Source organism: Aspergillus karnatakaensis (assembly GCF_047715665.1).
Source record: "Aspergillus karnatakaensis strain CBS 102800 unplaced genomic scaffold BJY04scaffold_53, whole genome shotgun sequence".
In the NCBI taxonomy this organism is placed as follows: Eukaryota; Fungi; Ascomycota; class Eurotiomycetes; order Eurotiales; family Aspergillaceae; genus Aspergillus; species Aspergillus karnatakaensis.
Genome location: NW_027395765.1, coordinates 68,563 through 93,870, shown reverse-complemented (window position 1 = coordinate 93,870; position 25,308 = coordinate 68,563). Strand labels below are relative to the sequence as shown.

The 25,308-nt window shown below is 49.9% G+C and overlaps 11 protein-coding genes across 11 annotated transcripts; 5 read left to right on the top strand and 6 right to left on the bottom strand.

The window, feature by feature from the left end:
- Positions 1-93: 93 nt before the first annotated feature.
- On the bottom strand, positions 94-4,132 carry BJY04DRAFT_230470 (ankyrin repeat protein; the record flags this gene model as incomplete). The annotated part of the gene is made up of 12 exons (XM_073719304.1): positions 3,162-4,132; positions 3,050-3,128; positions 2,386-2,982; positions 2,258-2,335; positions 2,033-2,224; positions 1,924-1,996; positions 1,837-1,893; positions 1,236-1,806; positions 1,076-1,196; positions 1,020-1,036; positions 820-989; positions 94-786 (listed from the first exon to the last, which is right to left on the bottom strand). The coding sequence occupies exons 1-12, from the start codon at positions 3,487-3,489 to the stop codon at positions 94-96; spliced, it is 2,976 nt and encodes a 991-aa protein (XP_073567483.1). The 5' UTR covers positions 3,490-4,132.
- On the bottom strand, positions 3,855-5,539 carry BJY04DRAFT_197577 (cytochrome b5 reductase family protein). Its single transcript, XM_073712492.1, has one exon. It carries the CDS (start codon positions 5,529-5,531, stop codon positions 4,353-4,355), a length of 1,179 nt encoding a protein of 392 aa, XP_073567482.1. The 5' UTR covers positions 5,532-5,539; the 3' UTR covers positions 3,855-4,352.
- Positions 5,540-8,162, top strand: BJY04DRAFT_197575 (putative amino acid transporter). Its single transcript, XM_073712491.1, has 2 exons — positions 5,540-6,971; positions 7,021-8,162. The coding sequence occupies exons 1-2, from the start codon at positions 5,940-5,942 to the stop codon at positions 7,819-7,821; spliced, it is 1,833 nt and encodes a 610-aa protein (XP_073567481.1). The 5' UTR covers positions 5,540-5,939; the 3' UTR covers positions 7,822-8,162.
- An 863-nt stretch (positions 8,163-9,025) lies between these two features.
- On the top strand, positions 9,026-10,569 carry BJY04DRAFT_124909 (polysaccharide deacetylase family protein). Its single transcript, XM_073708390.1, has 4 exons — positions 9,026-9,459; positions 9,521-10,101; positions 10,151-10,254; positions 10,314-10,569. Exons 1-4 carry the CDS (start codon positions 9,354-9,356, stop codon positions 10,456-10,458), a joined length of 936 nt encoding a protein of 311 aa, XP_073567480.1. The 5' UTR covers positions 9,026-9,353; the 3' UTR covers positions 10,459-10,569.
- A 17-nt stretch (positions 10,570-10,586) lies between these two features.
- On the bottom strand, positions 10,587-11,991 carry BJY04DRAFT_197570 (replication factor C subunit 4). The gene is made up of 5 exons (XM_073712490.1): positions 11,842-11,991; positions 11,565-11,785; positions 11,409-11,508; positions 10,940-11,362; positions 10,587-10,890 (listed from the first exon to the last, which is right to left on the bottom strand). Exons 1-5 carry the CDS (start codon positions 11,928-11,930, stop codon positions 10,665-10,667), a joined length of 1,059 nt encoding a protein of 352 aa, XP_073567479.1. The 5' UTR covers positions 11,931-11,991; the 3' UTR covers positions 10,587-10,664.
- A 352-nt stretch (positions 11,992-12,343) lies between these two features.
- On the top strand, positions 12,344-12,976 carry BJY04DRAFT_221845 (uncharacterized protein; the record flags this gene model as incomplete). The annotated part of the gene is made up of 3 exons (XM_073717240.1): positions 12,344-12,680; positions 12,745-12,813; positions 12,879-12,976. 3 exons carry the CDS (start codon positions 12,344-12,346, stop codon positions 12,974-12,976), a joined length of 504 nt encoding a protein of 167 aa, XP_073567478.1.
- Positions 12,825-14,303, bottom strand: BJY04DRAFT_230466 (protein GET4; the record flags this gene model as incomplete). Its single annotated transcript, XM_073719303.1, has 4 exons — positions 12,825-13,628; positions 13,684-13,836; positions 13,919-14,175; positions 14,260-14,303. The coding sequence occupies 4 exons, from the start codon at positions 14,301-14,303 to the stop codon at positions 13,045-13,047; spliced, it is 1,038 nt and encodes a 345-aa protein (XP_073567477.1). The 3' UTR covers positions 12,825-13,044.
- Positions 14,304-14,719: 416 nt separating this feature from the next.
- Positions 14,720-16,291, top strand: BJY04DRAFT_221843 (DXO/RAI1 family decapping nuclease; the record flags this gene model as incomplete). Its single annotated transcript, XM_073717239.1, has 9 exons — positions 14,720-14,794; positions 14,847-15,089; positions 15,149-15,180; positions 15,232-15,259; positions 15,316-15,323; positions 15,388-15,491; positions 15,546-15,716; positions 15,787-16,086; positions 16,146-16,291. 9 exons carry the CDS (start codon positions 14,720-14,722, stop codon positions 16,289-16,291), a joined length of 1,107 nt encoding a protein of 368 aa, XP_073567476.1.
- A 384-nt stretch (positions 16,292-16,675) lies between these two features.
- Positions 16,676-18,389, bottom strand: BJY04DRAFT_230456 (tRNA dimethylallyltransferase; the record flags this gene model as incomplete). The annotated part of the gene is made up of 2 exons (XM_073719302.1): positions 18,123-18,389; positions 16,676-18,061 (listed from the first exon to the last, which is right to left on the bottom strand). The coding sequence occupies exons 1-2, from the start codon at positions 18,219-18,221 to the stop codon at positions 16,676-16,678; spliced, it is 1,485 nt and encodes a 494-aa protein (XP_073567475.1). The 5' UTR covers positions 18,222-18,389.
- Positions 18,390-18,393: 4 nt separating this feature from the next.
- Positions 18,394-19,568, top strand: BJY04DRAFT_124670 (putative ABC transporter). The gene is made up of 3 exons (XM_073708389.1): positions 18,394-18,478; positions 18,538-18,674; positions 18,733-19,568. The coding sequence occupies exons 2-3, from the start codon at positions 18,554-18,556 to the stop codon at positions 19,449-19,451; spliced, it is 840 nt and encodes a 279-aa protein (XP_073567474.1). The 5' UTR covers positions 18,394-18,478; positions 18,538-18,553; the 3' UTR covers positions 19,452-19,568.
- A 117-nt stretch (positions 19,569-19,685) lies between these two features.
- On the bottom strand, positions 19,686-25,281 carry BJY04DRAFT_209752 (Elongator subunit ELP2; the record flags this gene model as incomplete). The annotated part of the gene is made up of 12 exons (XM_073714165.1): positions 19,686-22,007; positions 22,076-22,240; positions 23,188-23,346; positions 23,398-23,574; positions 23,624-23,998; positions 24,053-24,172; positions 24,222-24,329; positions 24,384-24,464; positions 24,515-24,684; positions 24,752-24,849; positions 25,003-25,191; positions 25,268-25,281. 12 exons carry the CDS (start codon positions 25,279-25,281, stop codon positions 19,686-19,688), a joined length of 3,978 nt encoding a protein of 1,325 aa, XP_073567473.1.
- Positions 25,282-25,308: the final 27 nt, after the last annotated feature.

The window sequence follows — 25,308 nt, the reverse complement described above, 5'->3', positions numbered from 1 at the left end:
CCTAGGCAGGACGTGGGGCATAAATTTGCATCAGATGGACATTGACTTTTCAGAGTATAGAGCAGAAGTTATATATAATGATCTAACCCAAATTCATCCTGGAAGCTCCGCCATCTCACGACCTGCAAACCCTACCCAGCCTTCGGAGGCAGTGGAAAATGATGCTATCGATTCCGAATCGGATCCTAATGTTAAGCTTAGCCGCCGCCTAGCCCGACTCGGGCTGCTGGTCCTCGTTTCCACTTCCGAGTGTCGTGAAGGGGGACCTCCTCTTAGGCTGCCGTTCGCACTTCCTTCAACTATTGAAACCGGAGTGTCAACCAAACGTCCACCGTAAAGATCTCCATTTCTGAGGAGGGCATCAATTGGTTGGATTGATCTTTCACGGACTGGAGTTGGGTGACTTAATTGAGGTCTTGGCTGGGGGGTAGGCTGCTGGGGCTCCCAAACTGCGGGAGATGGAGATTCTCGATCATTATGCTCCGATTGCGAATGTGAAAGTCCCCCTAGTACGGGAAGAACAAGCCTCTGTTCCTCACTATTCGGAGGCCTATGCATTCGCTCTGGCGTTTGAGATCGACTCTCGGGAAGGCCTTGTTCTAATGTACCTGGAAGCTCTTGTGCGGGTGGACTGGCTTTGACCGTATTTGAAACAGACGTTACAGGCGGGTAATAGTACCCTGATACAGGACCCGGAGTTGTGTTTCCGTCCGGGTTATTCACTTGATGTGTGCCCGGTGTGAACGAGCGTCTTAACGGCGCCGTATTGCAGGCGAAGGACTCTGGCTGATGCTGAGCTCGGTGCAGCAAACTCAGCACCTCCCTCTTGTGTTCCTCGGACACATCTGCGGCAGGAGCAAAGCCAATAGTTTCTAGTTGGAATGTTGGACTTGAATTATCTGCGCTCGACATGGCTAGTGTACGCGCGAGAAGGACTTCGAGAGCGTGCGGTCTACCATGGTAAGCCGCATATTGATAAGGCCGCCAGCCTTGTTCGTCCTGCTTCAAGGGCGATGCACCATGCGCGAGAAGGAGCCTAACGACAGGAGTGTGCCCATTCATTGCAGCAAGGCACAAAGGCGAATCTTCCCTGGCCCAAGTGTCGGGTGGAAGATGTACGGGTGAACCGCGGTCAAGTAGATTCTGAACGGCAGCGGCATGTCCTGCCAGGCAGGCTACTCCAAGGGCGCGATAGCCTAAAGAATCCCGAGCATCGAGAGCAGCCTTCTTATCACAGAGTAGGTTAAGAAGCCCCATAGAGCCTTGAGCCGCTACAATATGCACCGGGCGCCTCCGTATCTCGTCCTCTATCTGGGCCTCGATGTTGGCGCTTGACAAGAGAAGCAACCTTGCTATCTCAGTACTATTTGCAAGACATGCGTAGTGAAGTGCTGAAAGTCCAGACAGGCATCGTGCCTCCACGGGCAACTGCTTACGGAGAAGAAGCTCTGCGACGGCAAAATGCGAGTTCATCGCGGCCAAATGAAGCGCTGTCCGTCCCGCAATATTGACTGTAGTCAAAGAGCTCTTGCGATTGCTAAGGATTTCCACGATTTCCGTGTGTCCGTTATAAGCAGCCCAATGCAACGCGGTCATGCCGGCATCATCAGCACATCTACTCGACGCCTTCCTCTTCAAGAGGAGCTCGGTTGCCGGGACTTGACCGGCAGCAGCGGCGCAAATAAGTGGTGTCCTTCTATCGGAGCCCGGTACATCCACGTTGATTTTATTGTCGGTCAAGATCTCGATGACTTTTATATGACCTTTTTCACAAGCATAATGCAGAGCGGTCATCATCGCACCGTCCTTCGCTTCTAAATCTGCGCCTCCGCTGACCAAAAGCTTGACAATCTCGTCATCACCCTGCTTGGACGCCAGATGGAGGGCAGTCATCTGCTCGTCCGCCCGTATATTGATCCTCACTTTGTAGGAGAGTAGAACTTGAACAGCCTCTATTTCGCCCCGTTCAACTGCTACCCAGAGAGCTGACCGCATCCTGGAATCTCGCGCTTCAATGTCGACAGCTTCGCACAAGAGTAATAACTCAATGATTCCGCAATGGCCACGAGAAGCTGCAAGATGCAGAGCAGTCGATCCGGACTTATCGACCGCATCAAGACGTGCATTCTTCCGATTCAAAAGATTGACAACTGCTTCGTTACCACAATGTGCCGCAACAAGAAGTGCAGTTCTGCGGGTTTGCAGATGCTTGGCTTCCAAGTTACTGCCCCTTTCCAGAAGCTTCTCAACATCCGACCACGAGCCAATTTGGGCTGTTTTGACAATCAAAGGGGCACTTGCTCCTTCAGGAGATTTAAGGTCAATACTGGTTTTGCTATCATCACCGGCGGACGTCGCCGCTTGTTTATTGAGCCGTCATTTGACCCTCGCAAAGGACCATTGGAAGAAGAACCTGACCTTGTGCTAGCTTGACTGAGTCGGCGGAACATATACTGGATCTTTCCACGTTTCGATCCAAATTTTTGATCAAGCTGAGGAGCAATGGTTGAGTCCGATTTGGACCGTCGGCTGTGGTTCGAGCTTGGAGTGCGCGAGGTAGGGCTCAGTGCCGGACTGCTACTGTGACCCATGGTTGGGCTAATCGTACCCGAGGGGTGGCGTGGTAATACTAGACTGCCTGTACGAGATACCGAAGCGTTTATTGCTACTCCACTGGCATAGCCCTCGTCCGTCATGTGGCTCTGGTCGCCTCTACTGATGATCGACCGAGGTTCAAGCCTCGAGGGGTAGGGCTTCTGTGGTACGCGTTGGTACGGCTGGGACGCAGCGAGAGTTCGGTCAAAATCAAACACAGTGTCGCCTGTGGTGGATGCGCGTTGGCTCAGTCTGGAAGCTGTATCTGCTCGGGATGTCGCGTATCTATTGGAAGATCGAAGTGTCGCAGCGTCATCTGCGACTTTCCATATGATATGACGGCTTTCTGCTTTCCGCAACAACTCAATTTGGTCTGTCGATGATCGGCTTGATATCGAACATAAGTTAGTTTTTTGGGATCCCTGGATATACTGTAGATAACAGGCTATCTCACCATTGACAGGCTTGAACCAGCAGCTGGAGAGCGATTACCTGAGAGTGAAGTCTGTCTTGATGACCCTTCATTACGTCTTCTCTCTAGACAACTCTCATGCGAGCTCGAAAACCAATTCCATTATCGCTTGAGGACGTGCCTTGCGTCAGAACTATAACCTCCTCCGAGAGTGCTTCCATAACTGTACGGCAGCCATCAAGTGCAACATCCAGGCTTCTGTTGTATTCAGCTGGTGAGTCACGTAGCCTAGCACTCGTCCAGTCTTCCAGGTGTGTGATGGCAGCTTTGATGGTGGTCAACTGTTGCTCCAGCGTTTCGATCGTGAGGTCAGCATTCATGTATTTCCCACGAAGACTTGCCAATCCAGCAAGGGTTTCGGTGATGACTTGTCCGACCTGGAAGGCCCCAGAAATTAGCCCAAATGCAGAGATAGGTTCCATTGGAACTGTCGAGCAGGGACCATAGTCTCCGGCACTAGTCAGACAGGTACTAAAAGACAAGATAGCAGACTTTCAAAATACACTCAATGATAGGAGGGCAATGCTAAGCGGATTGAGTTGTTAGATAAGCAGTGGCGGAACAGACAACAATATCCTACTTGACTGAAGAGGAGGAGGGGAAGGCAATGCAGTTGGTGAATGGTATACGACTCAACGGAGCTCTGGTGCAGAGAATGTGGGCTGAGGGGGCAGAGAGCTGCATGCACTGCCCCCACATCTGCAGTGAGGGTGCTGGAGCCTGGATCAATCAATCATATCGAGCTAATGCAGACCTTGGAAGTTGGAACACCGGTGCAGTCCCGGTCATGGGAGCATCCGCCAGCCTCGGCTGGGCTAGTTGAGAGATACCTAAGTGTCTACTAAGTACACACACCTAAGATGCCAGTGATTTTCTCGGGGGTCAAACAATCGTAATTGTAAGCTAGCATAACCAACGCCACCGGTTCTATCAGCAAGCATCTCGATGCGACTAGGATGGCGCTAAAATCGAGGTCTTCGTCGTCATTCCAAAATAGCTCACTGGCTCCAAGCACAGATTGCATCTAGACATCCTACCAGAATTGCCGCACATTTGTTTTCTTCTAGGCTGAACAATAGTCGAGAGCTCTCTAGAGCTCTTCAGCGGCTAATTTCTGGGTCAGACGGAAAGGAAAATCATGTTTGATCGACTAGATGGCGTACTTGAGTCCAACAACGCCGGTGAGCTTTGAAATCTGCCGTGGATTGAATCCTGCCGATGTTCCATCGTGTCTGAATTGCGGATGAGAGATCCTAAGTGTGCCACGTCAAAGCTGTCAAAACTGTCAAAGCTTCCACACTGCCCAATCCTGGAGGCCGAGCTCCTTAATCACGCCTTGCAGAGGGCCTTGCAGTTCCATGCCTTGTGCCCAAAGCTTTGGTCCAGCCATGTAGCTAATAAAGCCTTCTGGACCTGAAACAAATATCAGATTACGTTTGAGTGTGGAGGTAGAGGACGCGGCGGTTTCAGTAAAGTCCAATATGGACCTTTTCCCAATAAAAGTATTCTCTTCATCCACAAAATACTCTACAGTAACCTGCCCAGGATACTGTGATTTGAGAGCCTCGAGTTCGCGCACAACAAGAGATAATTCTGTTGTTAGAGGAGCCTCAGTAGAAGTTGGCTTTGAAGCTTGCTTCGAGGACCCGAATATTCGGGAGAGCCATGTTCTTTGCGTCTCAGCAGCTGTGGCTGTGGTCTTGCTATGTCCACCCCGACAATCGCTGCGCTGGCGCGTAGCCCAAAGGATATGTATTCGGGGCCTGTCTGTATCATTCGCACGGTGGAGAAGAGTATGCCCTGCCTGCAAAGCAGGTGCGATTCCCGTGCCGCCAGCGATGAAGAGAATTGACCCTGTATCAGACGGAATCTCACACTCGATCTTGGGTCCGCGCACCTCGATAGGGGCGCCAACCTTTAGGCTATGTAGATATCGTGAGACCTCTCCAAACGGGTCTTTACGTATATAGAAGCGCAGGCACTCGTCGTCTCTATCAAGCAATGTTGGCGGCAGGGGAGTGTAATCTCTGCCGATCTGCAGCTGCGGCTGCTTGAACATAACACTCCATACCCCGGTATTCCGTGCACTTTCGTAGACACCAAGGTTGCCTCCGTCTGATTTCGGAGGTTTGAGTATAAACAAACTGCTAGTCGGCGAAACGGCTTCTCGGGATACTAGGTAATATGGCGTAAATCGAACCGGGTTCAGAACTGTTGAAGAGCCCAATCCTGAGTTCTGCGACCATATGAGATATGCGCCAGCTCCTCCTACTGCAAGCACAGCCAGAGTTAATCTCAGCCATTGGCGTTGGGGAGGCGGGGATGGTGTTGTTGGAGGATGCGACGAGGATGAGGGCGAGGACGTGGTGGCATGACGTTGTGACGCTCGAGTTAACGGCCTCGGGGCGGTGGTATAAACATCTTTAGAAAAGATGACGCCCCGTACGCAGGCTCTCGGCTTCATAGGGTAGAAAGAAGTTACAGTAAGATGGGGAAGCAACACCTGTTCTGTCTTTCTTTGCTCTTTTCCAGGGCCGTTCAGCGTATGATGCACTAGACCAAATGGGGCAACAATGATGCACCTCCAGCTCCAGCGCCCGTTATTATTCGGTCTCTAGTCTCAACTCTCGACCCCGAGCACATCTTGTTCTTCAGCTTCGCCAATTTAGTTGCTTTTATGTCTTGCTGACACTTTTGGGTCCAGCCTTGAGATTTTGGCTGACCCTAAAGATCTGTTTGCTAACTGTTTCGCATACCAACTGGAATGGAACGCCGCCCTCTCTAAGGCAGCTGCTTCAATAGGTCCACCGCCGCCTCAACTACCTACTCCTTTCGACAATAGTAACCTGTCCTTTCAGCTCTCGAGGACGCCATGTCCCGGATCACTTTCTCAGCCTCCGAATTACGATCCGATCATGGGGCTAGGGACTCGCTGGAGCTTGCTTCTCTCGCTTCATCCTCGCCCGAGTCCGCCTTCGAGCTCTCTCGTTCCTCTTCCCCCTCGGGTATTTCGTCCTCGCGCAAGCTGTCCCTAGAAGACGAGGACCCCCTTTCCAGCTCCGCACTACATACGAACAACGAATCCTCTCGGCCAAGATCTGGGCGATCATATTCGGTTTCTTCCGCATTCGATTTTGGCCGCAATCTGTTTCCCCTGTCCCAGACTGCTGGTGGTTACGCGCCATTAGGAGCTCCGTCTACGCTTGATCGAGAACGCGGCCTCGGCGATGGCTTGTTGGAGAGGAATAAGACATTGACCTACTTGAATGGTCTCTCTTTGGTGGTGGGACTGGTGATTGGCTCGGGTATCTTCTCATCTCCCAGCCAAGTCAATGCCAATGCGGGATCCCCTGGTGCTTCCCTCATCGCATGGCTTATTGCTGGCCTGCTGGCTTGGACTGGGGCAGCTAGCTACGCTGAGCTAGGAGGTGCTATCCCTTTGAACGGTGGTGCCCAAGCCTACCTATCCAAAATCTTTGGAGAGCTGGCAGGGTTTCTCTTTACCTGGTGTGCTGTCTTGGTGCTCAAGCCTGGTAGCGCAGCCATTATCTCAATCATTTTTGGGGAGTATGTTGTTCGGGCGGTTGTGGGAGCGGAAGTTGAACAGGTGAATCCTTGGATCAACAAAGGAGTTGCATTTGGAGGCCTTTTCGTGGTGACCTGTCTCAACTGCCTCTCTACTCGACTCGCAGCCCGGATCGGCGACATTTTCATGTTTTTCAAATTCGTAGCATTGGTCGGAGTCACTATTATTGGTATCATAGTTGCGGCTACCGGCTTGTCGTCAAAAGGACAAGCTAATAAAGAATGGAAAACAGGCTGGTTCGAGGGCACCAATATGGATATCTCCGGTTGGGCTGTCGCGCTCTATGCAGGTCTCTGGGCATTCGATGGTTGGGATAACGTGAGTTCTGTCAAATATCAAGCGAATCAATCTCCGCTAACCAAAGCAGACGAACTATGTCACAGGTGAATTCAAAAACCCAAATCGTGATCTCCCACGTGTAATTCATACTGCAATGCCTCTCGTCATTATTTCGTATCTCCTTGCGAATATCTCCTACTTTCTCGTCCTTCCTCATTCAACTATCGAAGCCAGCAACACCATTGCCGTCCAGTTTGGGGACAAAGTGTTCGGAGGTATAGGAGCCCTGGTCTTTGCGCTAGTTGTATCGGCGAGCTGTTTCGGCGCTCTAAACGCGACCATATTTACTAGCGGGCGTCTAGTGTACGCAGCAGGGAAAGAGGGTTATCTCCCTTCACTCTTTGGCAATCTCTGGACTCAGAGTTCCTCTTCCACCAGCATGAACAGGCTCCAACATCAGTCGTGGGCAAGCAAGCTCGTGTCTCGTATTCTCGGCAACGGAACATGGGTTGGATATACTCCCATTAACGCCATGGCACTCAATAGCATATTCACACTGCTATATATCGTTGTTGGCGAGTTCAAAACCCTTGTCACTTTCTATGGAGTCGCAGGATACACATTTTACTTTCTCACGGTGCTAGGCTTGATCGTACTTCGCATTCGTGAACCACATCTAGAGCGGCCTTACAAGACCTGGATCTCGACCCCTATTATCTTCTGCTGCGTTAGTCTCTTCCTTCTTAGTCGTGCGGTCATTGCCGAGCCTCTACAGACTTTGATCGTGGTTGCATTCATTATTGCCGGAGTCCCGGTGTATTTCTGGCGCATCTATCAGCGAGATGGCCAGAAGGCGTTTCGAGGGTGGAAATTCTGGCAGTCACGATGATATGAACTCCGTTCGCTTCCGATCCGTTCGTCACTTGCTATTATGTTCATCGATTGTCAATTTTTAATCATAATGCTTCTGTGGCGATTTGCGGATAACTGTTACCGCTCGCATCTCGCGGAGCTTGATGAAACTAGAACCTGCGGAGTTATGTCTTATAACGAACTTGTCGCCTGTCAGGTCTTTTGGCGCGACTTCTCATTTTGTATTCGAAGCATGTGTTATATAGAAGTCGGCCAGGGCTGGAATTGGAGCACGACGGTTCTGTATATTCGGCATCATTATCCGCCGATAAACAATAGATACAAAGCAAGCCATCAGTTTGCAGAGAGATCTCAACTTAGTGGTACAGAGTATACCTGCGAACGAGGCTGCAACGAACTCCACTGACACCTTTATGTACCTGGCTTGTAAAGGTTCAAGCCTAGCGGGTGTACGATTACACCCCCAATCAAACGCAACATGGATAGCAGACCCGGAGTGTAAACCCTTCTTCGGAAGCTTAGGTACAGTTTCAGTCCACCTTCGTCAGCATGGTAAAACATGCCGCTTCGTCAATTGGTCCAATGACCCGTGAGCTAGCCTATATATGCTATGGATGGTTATCAACCGCCTCGGGCTATGCTGATACTCGGCCGTGGGAAGCCAATCGTCATCTACGAATATTGGTAACTCAACCAGGAAAGAAAGGAGGACCTGCAGAAGAGATACTTGGACAGATCATCCGATCACCGTCTATAAAATCACTCGACGTCCTACTCAGTCCGACTTTACCCCATGTTGCGGTGCCTCCTCGGAAGATACCATGGTTAGGATATATAACGATCGGGGATCAGCTCGATGACCCTGCTGTTACTTTCCTGTGGATGAAGTAAGGCCCGAGAAAGAATCCTAAGCGGTAGACTTGCCGTGATACAGTCACCCCACTACCCTTGAGTCGGTCACTCGCGGAGGCGTTGGAATCTTTGTGGAGTTGGAGTTGGGAGTTGGCGTCTGAATCATGAGGGGTAGGTGATCTTTTGCTGCAGCACTGGATTCATCTCTTAAGTACCTATGCCGCTCGCTACTACTTCGCGAGGACTGGGCACAAGAAAGACCTCAATACTATACCAATAACCTACTAAGTAATCCTATGCTTCAAGGGCTTTATATGATTGGTTCATTCATACATTGGGTAGGGTATCTCGGTCATGTAGGTATGATGTTATTTGATAAGGACCTGTGAATTACCCCTCACGAAGCTCCGATAAGAGAGAGAGAGAGAGAGAGAAGAAGAGCATCGCTACCCCTGACCAAGACTTCAGACTGCACATTATGAACCTCTCTACCGCTACGCCTAGAGCATTACGCTAATAACTTAGACTGCATCAGTATCTGCTCACTATCCGCCTTCCATTGCGTAAGTAGTCCCTTCGAAAGACGATCTCTTATCAGTCTGAGCCCATCCCACCCTTGAACGGTGCGAGTAATCTAGGCAGTTCCTATTGCTATATCGTCATTAGCAGAAACAGCAGGCAGTCCTAGGTAGTAATATGGGAAAAAAGCGGGTCCTCGTCTCCTACGGCGTTGATGTTGATGCCGTCTCCGGCTGGCTAGGATCTTACGGCGGCGAAGACAGCCTCAGCGATATCAGTCGAGGTATACCAATATTTTCCATCCCTTCTCATAGGGACTGAGCGAATCTAATATCAAGGTGTAGGTCTCTTTGCCGGCCATGTGGGAACCCCACGTCTCCTAAAGCTGTTCGAGAAATATAACATTAAAACCACCTGGTTCATCCCTGGGCACTCGCTTGAGACCTTCCCAGAAGAATGCGCCATGGTACGGGACGCAGGCCACGAGATTGGTCTACATGGATACAGCCACGAGAATCCTACAGACATGACCATCGAACAGCAGAAGACCATCCTGGACAAAACTTACCGGCTTCTCACAGAATTCTGCGGCGGAAAGCCGCCCCGCGGTACCGTTGCGCCGTGGTGGGAGACATCGCAGGAGATGACGGAGTTGCTGCTTGATTATGGGATTGAGTATGACCACTCAATGCTGCATCATGACTGCCAAGTGTATTGGCTCAGAACGGGGGATAAGTGGACCAAAATCAATTATAGCCAAAATCCGGAGACTTGGATGAAGCCGTTGCAAAGAGGCCAGGAGACAGGGCTGGTGGAAATCCCAGGGAATTGGTATATCGACGACCTGCCGCCGATGATGTTTATCAAGAAGGCGGCAAATAGTCATGGGTGGGTGAATCCCAGGGATGTGGAGGATATTTGGAAGGTTGGTTTGAGCTCTTCTTGGTAGATGGAGATTGATGCTGACATGTCAGGATCACTTCGATTACTTCTATCGGGAGTATGATGAGTTCGTGTTTCCCATGACTATTCACCCGGATGTTTCTGGTCGTCCGCATGTTCTTCTCATGCATGAGAGGTTGGTTTTGTTGATATAGCAATGTTTTCTTTCATTGCAGCGGTTCTGACAAGCCATAGAATTATCGAATACATCAACAAGCACGAGGGGGTAGAATGGGTAACCATGGAACAAATGTGCGATGATTTCAAGAGCAAGAACAAGCCTCCTGCTGGTGCCAAAATGCCAGCTTCACCTGCGTCATTGCCCGCATTGCCCGCATAGTCAGCATTGGCAGCCCTGTCATCAATATGAGTTTTGTTTGAGGGCAAGACTTGGGTCTTAGGGGTATACGTAAGACCCCCAGTGATCAGGTAATTTATATGTTGAGAGTGATAAGTGAGAATATACATTGCTTCATTAAACTAATATTGCGTGACTATAACTCCTTCAACACCGGATTATGCCAGAGCTCAATTCGAATTTTTCCTTCACGGCTTTGGTGGCTCAAACAATTGTGGTTTCATATTGATTTTGCATAGCTTCGAAACACAACCGCTTAGCTGGAGTAGCGACTGCACTCCGTCTAAGATGCGCATATGTGTAAAGCCAATCTCGCGAATGAATTCTAGTCTGGAATGCTCGGACAACGTTGGGATTGTCTTCGTGACCTTGAACATAGTGCTGATAATGTCGTGAGAGGAATATCCCAGACCCCTATTCCGGAATTAGCTTCTCAATTTAATTTGTTGAAAGGTATAATTACCATAGCTCATTTAATGTTTCCAGAGCGGCATCAACCTTCCCATCCCAGCAAGCTTTAATCATGGCTTGGACCTTGATCGGGTGAGGGCTATCAACCACGCGAAAGACGTTATCTCCACTGACCAGACCGAACCCGGACCAGGTACTCTGTAGGTTGTTCAAGGCTTGACGCATATCACCCTCGGCGCTGAAAACAAGCGCTGCGAGCCCGTCTTCTGTATGTTCTACCTTCTCCGCGTCGCAAACTTGTTTCAATCGTTTCACTATTTGTGCGTCGGTCAGTCGGGCGTAGCGAAGGATAGCGCAACGAGATTGAAGAGGCTCGATGATCTTGTTTGACTGGTTGCAAGCAAATGCGAATCGTGTAGTAGAGGAGTAGATCTCCATTGTCCGCCGCAAAGCCTGCTGCGCACCGGATGTCATGCTAAGAAATAGTGAGCGCCGAACCTCAGGATAAAGAGACTACATACCTGTCTGCTTCATCAAGAATGACGATCTTGTGGCGACCAGGAGGCAGGGTGACCTTCTTTTGTGCAAATCCTTTGATACGATTGCGGACGACATCGATACCTAGAGGTAGGTGTCGGTCAATTGCTAAATGCACCCCCAATTGAACGTTAAAATACCTCTCTCATCACTAGCGTTCAATTCCAAAACCGCTTCCTTGTATGCATCTCCCAGGAGTTGCCGTGCCAGGCAAAGAACCGAAGTCGTCTTTCCGATACCAGGCATCCCCGAGATGATAACATGAGGCATGTTTCCATCCTTGGCGATAATCTTTAGTCTCTCAACAGTTTCCGTATTGCCAACAACATCGTCTAGGAATACTGGGCGGTACTTTTCGACCCTTGAGCGTGGACATCAGCATCAAAGCTGTATACGGTGTATCACCTTCGAGCATACCATGGCAGTTCATAGTCCGGGGGTGCGCCAACTGTGTTAGCCTTTAAGGCATTGCGAGAAGCGCTCGCAGAAGATTCTGCCTGAGCCATAGTCGCTGTGTAAATAGTCAAGGTGGTTTGTATTCTGGAAGCCGATGAAGCAAGCTCTCGCGGTGCGGTACAGCGTACGGGGAAGACGCGAAAATTGGCCCGCCGACGCGTCAAGATGCAGAGCAGCTATTTTACCTCTTTCGGAAGTCTAGTTTGCCTGGTTTGCACCGGGCCCTTATTTGTCTGCTCCGCATAGTTACCACGCCATCAAGAAAGCATTGTTGAACAACATTTTCTAGTTCCTATCCTTTTTGCAGCCTTGCTAGTTCTCAGTGGTGCTGTTCAAGCTTACAGCATCGTCCTAATGGCCGTATCGTCATCTGATTGAACTACTGTTACCTCCTTTTACATGCACCTATTTTTAACCTACGAGTGTTTATATCCTTGGCTTCCTAAACATACTTTTCGTCGCAATGGGATCTAGCTCAGTGCGCCGCAACCTCTTTCAGAATCACCTCAGCAGACGCCCCGTCCCATCCGCTCCCGGCGGCGGCGCACCCGGTCTTTCTTCTCAGCTGTTGCAAGCAAATTCCTCAGAAAGCAATCCGCCCGCTTTTAGCGGCTCCGCGGACGACGGTGAAATTGTAGTGAAAGATAAGAACGGCACTTACAACCTTGATATCCCTGTCTTGCCGCCTGTTGAGGGTGAGGAAGGTGATGAGATGGAAGGCATTGAGGGCGGGGGCTCTACAACTGCTACCGGTGCCGAATCTACAGGTCAAGGCGAAATGAGCGGACAGGATAAAGAAAGTCAGTCGCGCCTTATACCTCGTGCATGAGTTGGAAGTATTGCTGAATTAACTATCTTTGACAGGAATCGAAGCGAATTTAGTCGAGATGATGTACCGATCTCGGAACCGACAAAGGAGCAGTGAACCGCACGGTGAGCCTAATCCCACTCACCACTTATTGGGTAGGAGCTGTGATCAATGGTGCTGACCGAGGTAGAAATTCTGAACCTCATATATCATAGTCTCCGGAACAAGGTCGCTGCGCTAGAAGAGGACAAATGGATGTACGAACCCGAAGCCGATGCGCGCGTCTAGCGACAGCCTATACCATCCGAACATACATCCTAGTTGCGACTCAACACACTCCATTTCAAAGGCGCCTTTCAATCAAGCTCCATAGTCGACGGTGGTGCCTCGACCTTCCTTGGTTGACTTCTTCCCTGCGCCGACCCCCTAGTGCCGCCCTGACCACCACCGAACAACATGCTACCCATCATGTCGAACAGCGGATTGCCCTGCCTAGGGATCTTGATTCCGAAGTACTGCTCGCCGATTTGAGGAAGCGCATCGTCAAGAATCCCCACCTCTCTGATTTGCGTGGCATAGTGTGTAGTCAACTGCTTGAACAAGTCTGCAGCTCCCCGTTGGATTGACAAAAGGAGCAAATTGATGAAGTTGAGCAAAGGGAGAGCAGGGTAAACTCTAACGTCAGAGCTGGCACTGCTGACTTCCTGTACGCCAATGGATGGGTTCGCTGAGCTCAGACGAGAGGTAAAGATCAAGAAGGCCTTGTTGGCACTGCGCAAATTTCCGATCAAAAGGAATGGGATCACGGCGCGCGCAGCGTATATGCCAGCTGTATGCGGCTCATCGTTTGTGTACCATTCGTATTCAAGTTTCGCCAGTGTTTCTGCCGATTCGGAGGTGCCTAAGACGAGATGCTTTTCAGCCTCATAAGGCTCATGGTCTGCGTCGCTGTCAGAGAATGCAATGGGCTTTGCAACGGTATAACTTGGTCATACCTTCCGCGTATACAGACCCAACAGCATGGTATAAATCAGGGTCTCCCCGTTCAATGAGCCCAAAGCGCCCGCTCCAGCCGAGCATCTCCTGAATGAATCTCTTTCGCGTGGGCTCCTCCGAAGGAAATTCGCGTAATAGCTCGATCAATCGCTCTGCGGAAAGCGCGTCATGTCAATAGTGCACCTTCGTGTATCCCAATAAAAGCCTGATATAGGGTAAAGGAGTTCGACTTACTCTTGCGTGCACGCCCCTCCGCATCATCACCACCCCCCGCAATCTCCCAGCCAGCCTTGACGTATACCTCAACCACCAACATAATCGCTAGATCTCCTCCACTAGCCGAAGCTCCCTGCTGCGAGCCAGCTCTAAGAAGGGCAGTGGCACCACCAGCCAAGATCTCTGCAGCGGCGTCATAATTCCCCTGTTTAATGTATCGTGCGGCAATAACTCGTAACTGTTGGTGGGCCTCGTAGTAAGCACCGTCCGCAATCCTAGAAGAAGTAGTGCGCGGGTCAGTCCACCGAGCTCTTCAAGAGGCGTATGATCATCATTCTGCTATGAGAGTTGTGACTTACTTTTCTTGCTGTCGAGCAATCACCTTGTCAATCCGTAAGGTCATTGTGTTGGAGTGGCGATCGCACCGTCGGCTGATCTGATCTGTGAGATAAAACAGTTGTGGAAAAGATGGCGAATCAGTAAGATCTTTCAAAGAAGCGAGAATACTAGAGCGAAGCCTGGATCGGTTGGCGAGCTACAGGAGTGGCTCTCAAGCAGGGGAAACTGGTTGCGCTGGACAGCTTCTGGTGGGGACACAGATCGAGATGGACTGCAGATTGCTAGTTGGTGCTCATCTCGGATCTTCCAGCACGGTCGCTGCGGATCATAGTTAGTTAGTAGTTAGTGGCCAGGCCGCCAGAGTCGAAGACACCTTTTCCAACCACTGCCCCGACACAAACTATATGTCATCCAATTTAATCGAGATAGACGTACTTACATACTATCCAGCAGTCTCTTGCAAGACACCCGTTACAAGCGATGAATCGAAATACTTTCGACATCCAGCCCATTGGCCGCTTCTATGGGTCCAGTACCGCCATTCGACGGCCTAAAGTAGGTACTGACCATGACCTCCCAGATGGCTTGGTATTAAATTTTGATTTAGGAAATCGCGTGTTTCTCCTACGATGACCAACACGCCTATCATCTCGGGGACTCATCCCTGCGGTACTACTATCCCCCACAACTACCAGCTGACCTGAACCGCGGCTTTGATAGCTTTCAGAAGCTAGATGATGCAGCGGATGAGCATCTAGATGCCCTGCTTGATACTATCGTTTCTCTAGAGAGGGAAACTGGGAAGCGTTGCGAATCTGATATCATTACCTGGCGAGGCATGATGACCAAGGTAAGTTATTCGATGCAGGTGCTATCAAAAGAGACTGGAGCTGATAATATGGCTCTCAGATCCTCACTGCACCATTTGACAACATGAATGGGTATGTCTATGTCTCCGCTCGGCTGGCCTCTCGCTGATGGTATATATATAGCTTTGAGATGAACGCGACATGTTTTCAGGTAAGTCTGCCTTAGGGACGGTCAAGTCTCCTGCTTAAGCAAATTCATATGAATAGGGAACTATGTGCGTACGTTTTCGAAAACAAGAGGAGCAAGAGCTAGATTCTAAATCGCGATAACTCGCTTAGATTCATTGAAGAAAACAACACGTACAAGAACGAACAGAAACGGAAACAAAAGAGTCAAAGAGTGCCCCCAGGAATGGCCTCCCAAGATCTAATGGCATACTGGGGTTGGTTATCAGTTTCTATCTATCCACCGCACCCTTGCTAACATGCTCCCACAGGCTACAAATTTGAGGCGATATCCGTTCTCGACAAGACATGGGACGCAACAACCAGAGATGAAATTGAGGGTCGAGAAGAGCTAATCGTGAACAATAATGCACAGTATTGCTCTGTTGCACGTACTGGAATTGGGCATACAAAGCTAGTTCTCGGAGGGGAGGTTGATGCCAGTAGGTCTTTCCTTTCATTTTCAGACTCTAAAGAAAGGTGCCACTAACCAAGGTCTTTATAACGCCCAAGTTTGGGACAGCAAGCCAGAGCGCAGGGAAGAACCCATCAACTGGGTGGAACTTAAGACCTCCGCTGAGATCAGGGATGAAAGGGACATCCTCAAGTTCGAACGGAAGCTCCTGAAATTTTGGGCTCAGTCTTTCCTTCTTGGTGTCCCTAAGATAGTCGTTGGTTTTCGCGGCCAAGATGGGATTGTTCGGCGTCTGGAAGAGCTTGAAACTGGAAACATCCCTGGCAATGTGAAGAAATCAGGCCGTGGAACCTGGGATGGTAATATCTGCATCAACTTTGCAGCTGCATTTCTCGAATGTATGTTACCCTGCCCCCTGGACACCCCTTTAAGCCGTTACTCAGCGCCTTAATGTTAGGGTTCAAATCCGTCATACAGGAAGGAGGAACATGGAGGCTTCGCAAAGTAGAGAAATCTTCGATTATTGAAGTCTACAAAGTTGAAGAGAGCGGTACTGGTGACATCCTCTCAGAGGCGTTCCTCTCCTGGCGCTCGACAACATGAGCTCAAGCAAGGCCTGCCTTGAATTGAGCTCATATTTCTCGATACCAATGATCAACTCTGGCTCAAGGGAGAGGAGACTACAGGGCTTGCTGGTTGGGAAACTCTTCCTGGCTAGGTCTACTGGGACTGCCGTGGGAGCCCGCAATCGGATACTCGAGCGGAATGTATAGTAAATAATCTCTGTATTCGGGCACTTCATTGATATTGTAATATTCCCAGTCTCTATGATGATACAATCTGCTTCACGGCTAATCAGATCGCAATTTACAGAGGCAACTCGCACCTTCCAGCATGATCTGCCAGATGGGGTATCAATCGGCCACGGGGGCTATTAGGGGATCTATATAGGTTGCATTGTGGACTAAGCTCTATTTCCTGGCACTACTACTCAACAGGCTGTTTGGGCGGCTTTTCCGAGTCATTATCCTCGGTGCCCAAAACAGCTTTCTGGTCATTCTCTAGGCTCTCTTGTCTCTTCCGTAGATACTCATCCCTCGCTGTCTTCTTTGCTCGACTCTTTAAGGCTCTTTTATGACCGCTTGAATGGATGTGGACCTGCCACTGCTCCTCGTTCGTCATCGTCTTGTGGCACACATCGCAGGTTATACATTTGACAGTATTATGATCAATGCTCTGCGGCTGCGCCTCCCGAGCCTCGAGAGTTGTTCTTGCTAGCTCTGAGAGGGTTTTGGGGTCGGGTAAAGTCTTCTTGGTCAAGAGCGCCTCGACAAGGCGCTCTGAGGGTTCCGTGATGTTCTCCGTCCATTTCCCAATGTTTGTGCTATCTAGAACAAACAGTCGACTATTCATTCCCACCCTGGCGAGGCCAGTCCAGAGCTTGTTGCGAATCCATTTGATTTGTGATCCGGCGTACTGGCGGGTTGCAGTTTGGACTAACTCGACACATAATTCCTTGAGGTCCTCCAATTCCTTCTTAGTCTTAGTGCCATCTCTCAGCATATCAAAATAAGGCGCGAGTTCTTTGAATCCAATAGAAACCCATACACCCCGTGTTTGATCCACACTGATGCCTTGAGCCTCCTTATCTTGGATGTAGGTCCACATGCGATGCGCTTCGGATAACAACCCTTGATCGATCATGACACCCACACGCTTATTCAACCGCTCGTTTAAGATAGGTTTCTCCGCATGCACCCAGAGTAGCATGGTATCGAACCGTAATTGCCCTGCACCAGGGCCCGAAGTATCCGATTCCGCGGCAGCTTGTTTCAGCTGTCGTTGCTCGGCATACACTTGGGATGCAGGCTTTCCAGTCTGAAAGTATATTTCCAACGAGCGACGGATTTTGCGTCTATCCTTCGGATGCCATCGATCCGCCATTGCGGGATCAACCTCGCGTAGCTTCCGCAATACAACCTCCGGTTCCGCATCGAGGATAGGCCACTTGGCCGCTGTCTTAGCATCTTCTGTTGGCTGGAGATCAATTTCTTCATCGAACGACAATGGTTCCCTGGTCACTAATGAATCCTGGAAAAGCACTGATTGTGTGTAGTAATGGGTGCCCCCTACGAGAACCGGAAGCTTTCCGCGTGCGTGGATATCGTTGATGAGGCGTAGACACTCCTTTCGAAATATTCCTATCCGCCATGCTTCCTCATCCAAATCTATGCAACTGATCAGATGATGCGGGATGCCATTTCGTTCTTCGATAGGGATCTGGTTCGTTATGATCGGGAGGCCACGGTACATTTGCATAGCGTCGCCATTGATGATTTCACCGTTGAAACGAGACGCAATCTCAACTGCAAGCTAACTACGACCGTCAGCTTCTGTTACATACTGATGTCTGAGGGGAGAAGGGCCAACGCACCTTGGACTTTCCTGTGCCCGTAGCACCGACAACGGCTACGAGCGACTGCATTGCGGAAGGGCGGCTGGTCGAAGATGATGAGAAGAGATACCTGAACATGGCAGATCTTAATTGAGACAGGTTGTCATGTTAAGCTTATAACATTACGGTTCTCTTTCTTGAAGAATCTAGGACCGCAAATGATTTGAGATGAAAAAGGTGGGGAGAGTTGGAGAAGCAAAAAAAGTGATTTCATCGCGGAAACTCCTCCTCTCCTCCGGTCTGGACCCACCCTAATTATCATTTTGTCTAAGTCCAGGATAAAGATAGTTGCATCGCGTGCTTTTACATGAAAATAAGGCTATCTATGGGATAAAGTGAGTCACACTGGGGCTGCGCTACTATTTAAAAAGGTGTCCAATTCGCTCACTATCAGGCCGCCCTCACCCACAATGTCCCGCTCTCCTGAAATCCATGTACAGGGTCTCTCCTACAACTTCCAAGATGGATCATCCGGTCTCACAGACGTGAATTTGGACTTACCAGCAGGGAGTCGGACACTGTTGATTGGAGGTACACGGGCTTTCCCATCGAATTGACCGATTATACTCTACTAACTATATCAATACAGCCAACGGAGCTGGTAAAACCACTCTCCTCCGACTAGTGTCAGGGAAACGTCTCGCTCCCAACAACACAATCTCAATCGCCGGGGTGGACCCGTTCAAGGAGGGCCTCGAGGGCGTCACATATCTAGGTGTGGAATGGGTTCTCAACAGCATCGTTCGAACAGACATTGACGTACCGACTCTCCTCGCCTCCGTCGGCGGCAACGCCTACCCTGAACGACGTGATGAGCTTGTGGATATCCTCGACATCGATCTACGATGGCGCATGCATGCGGTTTCAGACGGAGAGCGGCGCCGCGTTCAACTTGCCATGGGTCTTCTTCGGCCGTGGCAGGTTCTACTGCTCGATGAAATTACCGTGGACCTGGATCTATTGTCGCGGAGTAACTTCCTTTCGTTCTTAAAGAGAGAGACTGAGTCTAGACCGTGCACGATCGTGTATGCAACGCATATCCTGGATAATTTAGCGCATTGGCCGACGCATTTGGTGCACATGCATCTGGGGAATGTGAGGCAGTGGGGTCCGATCGAGAAGTTCAAGGATGAGGCCCCCGAGACCTCGCAGAACAGTCAACTGGGAGAAATTGTCCTTAAGTGGTTGAAGGAAGATCTGAAGGCCAGAGGCCCACGAAATGTGCGCGGCAATCAGGCCAAAAGTTATGAGTTGGGGGGAATTGGGGGTTATGGGTACGAAAAATTTGACAAGGGAGACAAAGCTTAACATTAACGCTTTCCTTTCATTTGCATTTTGGCACCCTTTGGATTTGACGTTTTATTGCCTTGATGGCCTTTCAACAGTGACTTTTTTCAACATATGACACGGCGGGATACGGCTGGTACCAACATCTGGACTTGGGTTTCAACATGACTAAGGGAGTTCAACATCCATGAGCCAGAATATGGGTGTATTTTTCTTCTAATCATTACATTTATCTCTGATATAAGATCATTACTTCTATGACTGGCGCAACAAACCAGAAATGCTGTATATACGTATTGAAGTGTCTTGACTTGCTACTGCAAGTTCGACAATCTCACTAACTCCGGCCGTCTCGTTTTGTTGACGCATTGGACGCCATGATAGTTCTGTGATTGTTTTCGACGGTGACTGGTCTCTATCAAAACTAATCATTGGGTTAGGTTCTAAGCCGCCCAGTTTGATTTTGTGGATCGAGAGCTTCCCGTCGTCCTCGCCCGTGGCGAGAAAGAGTTCATCATTATAGGCAGTTGGAAGGAACGCCACGGCTGTTACTGAGCTTCTTGTAGGTATGGTGGCCTTGCACTCGATCGACAACCCCGTGACTTGCCACACTTTAATCGTCTTGTCTCGACCGGCCGTGGCAAAGATCGGAAGTTGAGATTCTGAGGCAGGTGCCCAGTCTGCATCAAGAATCATGCGCGAGTGACCCTTGGGGTTGGATGTCATGAGTGTAAAGATTGAGGGGTTTGATTCACTCCGACCGTAAACTGCCCACTGTCGATCCCGTCCGACACTGAGCAGGTACTTATCATCAGCTGAGAACGAGAGATTTGTGATAGTCAAGGTATGCGCGGCTAGTGATGGTCGGATCTCGTGCCAATCGGAGGTGTCGTACAGACGTACGACGGCATGATCTATCGAGCTGGCCTTGCATGCAGTAGCAATCAATTTGCGGTCGTGGCTAACGGCCACGGTGGATATTTCATACCCATGACCATAGAGCTTCTCGTGTTCGGGCCACAGGGTATAGCGAGACAATTGATCTTCAAGGGGAGGGCGAGTTGAGTTTGACAATATCGCTTGATTTGCCTGGGCCTGCCCAGCTATTTCGGCTTCGGGCGTGTCAAGTTCACCAGGGGCTTCCTCGCCCACCGCTTGGTTGGACAAACCAAGAACCGGAATTTGCGCTGTGTCCGGGAGTTCTCCTTCAGAGCTTTGAGCAAAACCAGAAAGCTTCTCGAGTAATTGGGCAACCGGTCGAGGTTTGTCAAACACTCGTAAGAGCTTCTCTTCAGCACCCGATACAAACCGATCCGGGCCCAGTGTGTCAACGCAATTTAAATCATAGCCATGAATTTGTGGCCGCGAAAATTCATGCCACGATGTTTGTCCATCCCGCAGCCACTGTGCGTGTAGTCGAGTGGTCTGGTCCGCGCTTGTTGACAGAAGGTATCCTCCCAATGGATCCCACTTAATTCCATTAGCGGATGAAGTATGTCCAGTAATACCCAGAGTCTGGACCCAGTTATCAGTCTCCGCCTCATACTTCCATGCACGCCAGCTACCCGTCCGCCCAAGGCTGACAACTTGGTTACCGTCTGGTGCCCAGAGACCGACCCAGAAACCACCGGTACTACCAGTGGCAGTCGTCGAGCCCTTCTGTACACTAAGCTCGCCCATTCGCTCGGCAGAAATCCAAACTCCAGATGCCCTATCCTGTTCCCAAATAGTCAGAGTGTTGTCTGCGGAGGCCGTGAGAAGTTGCTGGCGCTCTGGGTGAGGATTCCAAGCAGCAGTATAAATCCAATCCTCGTTGCCGAACAAGAGCGCCTCAAACGTCATGGAAAATTTGAATCCCGCTGCTTCAAACTGATGGGCTTTGTTAGACAACGTCGAATCAAGTTCACCAAGAACAGGGTCTTCTTCGGTCGCTGCAAGGGCAGAAGATGAGGCCTCTCCGCGGTTGAGACGCCATAGTCGAACATATTTGTCCTGGCTAGCTGAAGAAAGCAAGAGATCTCCAGCCTTGCTCTGCATGTCCGTTGTGAAGGATAGAGAGCGCACCCAAGCCTCATGGCCAGATAGCGTAGCTGATACTTTGAAGCGCGGGATCGCAATGGTGGTCTCGGCAGCATAGATCTGCACGATGTTTGTGGTGCCAGCAATTGCTAATGCCGCAGGCCTGTCTTGCGTATCTGTAGGAAGCGGCGACAATGCCAGTGCGAGTGGAAAATAGCGCGGCTTCATAGGTATATCATCCAGCAGCTCTCCTTTCACAGACTCCCCAACCTTTAGCCTCCATACCTTGACAGTTCCATCCGCAGCTCCTGTCGCGACAATGTCAAGGCCTTCATATGTAGCGATTGCGTTGATGCTGCCCGTATGGTCGATCCAGGTAAGAGCGTGGACAAATCGCGTTGGATGGGTTGGTTCAGCTCGCCATATTCGCACAGTACGGTCAACAGATCCAGTCAGAATAAGTTTTGTCCCCGTGACGGGACATGTGTAAAATCTGACAACGCTGACCTTGTCGGTATGGCCAACGAGAACTGAGTATACGCCGCGGTGGGATTCGTCCTAGACGCCGTTGAAATGTTGAATCAGACACAGAAGCGCACACAAATAACACAATCAAGGCTACATACCTGGGGGTCCCACAGAGCTACATTGTTTTCCGCACCGTAGGCGATAATGCCCGACTGAACGTCCCAGTCTGCGGCGGCGGGGTGCCGATTCCCGCCGACACTGATGTATTCGGTGGCCACAGAGACCATGAATGAGGTAGTCAGAAGACAGGAGTTTTCGCAGAGCTGTGTTTGGGATTGGCCAAGGCGTAGCAGGATAGAACGTTGGGAAAGTGGATGGGTGTGCTCTTGCAATTGGGGGAAGACGCAACTGGACGGCACATAGAGTGGACTTTTTTTTGTGGCTTATCGATAAATACTTCCTACCTAGGTGCCGTAGGTCTAAGTACCTATCTTATTAACGGCCAAGAGATGGAGACAGAATTCAAACCACTCTCGCTCTCATCCTCAGTTTCCTCCGCTTTGCTATTTTTCCTCTCGAAGGCATCCAAGTCGCCTATGCTTTATTGGACCCCTCATACCACCAGATCCTACTGTGAGACCATTTAACAAGGCTCTAAACTCCTCATTATGGCACAAAACGGACCCCACTCCGTCGACTTCACAGTCGAATTTACGTACAGTCACATTGTCCATTCTCACCACTTTTTGCAATCCTTTACTGACTTATGAGACATGAAGCGGAGGACTGGAGATCCTCTTCGCGAACGAACGCAAACACAAGTTGACTTTGCCAGCTCAATCAACCGACGGTACTCGACCGAATATCGCCTTTCTTCTCCAGCACTTGGTCGAGAATGTGATGAAGGACCAGCGGAAGGAATTATTCATCCTAGAGGGCAATGTGTGAGTTTGCACGGACGCATACAAAGGCAGCTATGGCTGATTGTCATAAAAGACGGCCTGGAATACTCGTCCTCATCAACGACGCCGACTGGGAATTGGAAGGCGAGGAGAAGTACGAGATTCAGCAGGGGGATAATATTGTGTTCGTTTCCACTCTACACGGAGGTTAATCGGGTCCAACGCCGTGCGACAAATATGAAATCACCTCCTAGACGCGCCGCACGCCACATGCTCAACCCTCGACTTTAGACAACATCTTCCACGTGCTGTTGCGAAATCCTCTCGGGCTCGCGAGGGGTCCTGATGCCGCCTTGTGGAGTGGATACTCCATCTTTCGGGGACCCTATCCCTTGAACAGACGGCGTGTTAAGTCCACTTGGGGGAACTGGAATCTTGATGTCTTCTGGGGAGCCGGGGATGATCTCACTAGGGAGATCCGGGATGTGAACCCGGCGTGCCTCATTCTGATAACTCTCAGGTATAATCTAAGAGAAGTTAGCTGCCATAGCTCCCGCGATTACTATCAGAATACCAACCTCTATTATCTCATCACGGGGGAATTCCAGGAACGGGATATCCGCAGCATTACACGCCATAAGATAACCATACAAAACTCTAAGAACACTCTCATGAGCAATGATCAGCAAATCATTCTGCTCGCGTTCTAGTTCTAGAATGATGGGTTCAAGCCGCACGGCAAGATCATGATATGACTGTACTGCGTTAGCATCGCAAAAAGGAGAGATGTGAGACCAAACTCACCTCTGCCCTAGGATATCTATGGTGATATGGGTCGAGCTCATGTTTGGCAACCTCTTCCGGATATTCCTCCCTGATCTTCCTTTCAGACTTCAGTTCACAGACACCAGGATTGAGCTGGCTCAGTTGCGATCTCTGGCGAACTTTGTAACCCTTTCCATGCAAATATTTTGCGGTCTCAACCGTTCTATGCCTTGTGGAGGTCCATACAGTCAGAGGCTTGAGTTCGTAGTCAGTCTCACCTTGCTCAATGATGGCCTGTTTGTCGGATTCTCTGTCTCTCAAAAGGGCTTCCGTCATTTTCTTGGCGTAATCGCGACCTTTCTCAGAAAGAGGGCCATCTGCCTTATAGGAGTTCGCGTCTACAGAAACACCGGCCTGCAGGTAACTGTGTCAATTGAGAATAATTGATTCTGCTGATAGTTTACTCACCCGGGCAAAATAAGTGCGTCTGGTCTTGATGTGAAGATTGAGCAGATAGAACACAATCCGGTTCGACAGGTAGCCAAAGCTTTTGTTGTTAACGATGAGTCTTTCTCCCGCATTGATCATCTGTTGCGGAATTAGCTAGGCCAATGTTACTCGCGGTGTGTTGCGGTACCTTTATATAGTTTAAATCTTTTTCTTCCATTGTATGAAATTGGGGGATCCGAGCAGATATCCGTGCTAGGTAATGCTTAACAGCATCTTCGGAAGTCCAGCCAACATACTAGCAGAGGTTAGTGCATCGCACTGAACAAAACGATCATCGAGCTATACGGACATCCGGCGACGAAATCTTGACTCTGCGAACATTCTCCTCAATTATACGATTGTCGTCACACCAAGACTCAATGAATAAAGTCTGGATAACACGGTCAGTAGCATGCTCTAAGATCCGTTTTATTAGCGTACCTCGATATCATGTTTGGCGAATTCGTTCGCCAGGGATCTTCGTCCGGCGGCTGATGGATTTACAGCGTCGTAGATCGCGATTTGACCCTTTTCTTCGTTAAGAAACTGATAGATATCCTCTCGGCACCTCTTGACTATCTTCTGCCTGAGAAGGACGGAAGAAGCAGATGCTTTGCGCAATCAGCGGGACAAGACACGAATAGAAAAGAATAACCTGCAGCCTTCAGCTAAGCTTACCGTTGACAAAAAAGTAGTCATCCGGCATATCTTGCCCGTGAGGGATAGTGGCTCGTCGATAATCACCGAGGTGGAATATTCTCGTTTTAACACCTAACCTATATTCTAATTAGTCCAGCAATATCCGACTAACGATATCTGTGCGTCTCAATGTACCAACGAAGATAGCGTGCCATCGCTACAGACATGTGCCTGGACAATGGTTAGCTGCGGCTAACCTCAACAGGTCGGGATGACATGGTCTAACGCACGTCTTGCCTCTGGCGGGCAGGCCCACGGTGATGATAACAATCCGACCAGAGTGAAAGAGCCTACCAGACTCAGTGCTGTACAACTGAGCTGGCGCAAGGTCGGCTTTCTCCGGCAAGTCATGGATGGCATCGACAAATGTCGACGATTTGCGCCGAAACCGCGGAGAATTGACCACGATGTCCGCTGTTCTGGCTCGGGTCAACAAAACGGCTTCCTATCTCCATCTGGACCCAGCCAGTTGGGGAAAGTAGAGTGAGCGCTTACAAAAGGGTATCCATGATCCTAGATTACGCCCGAACGCTACC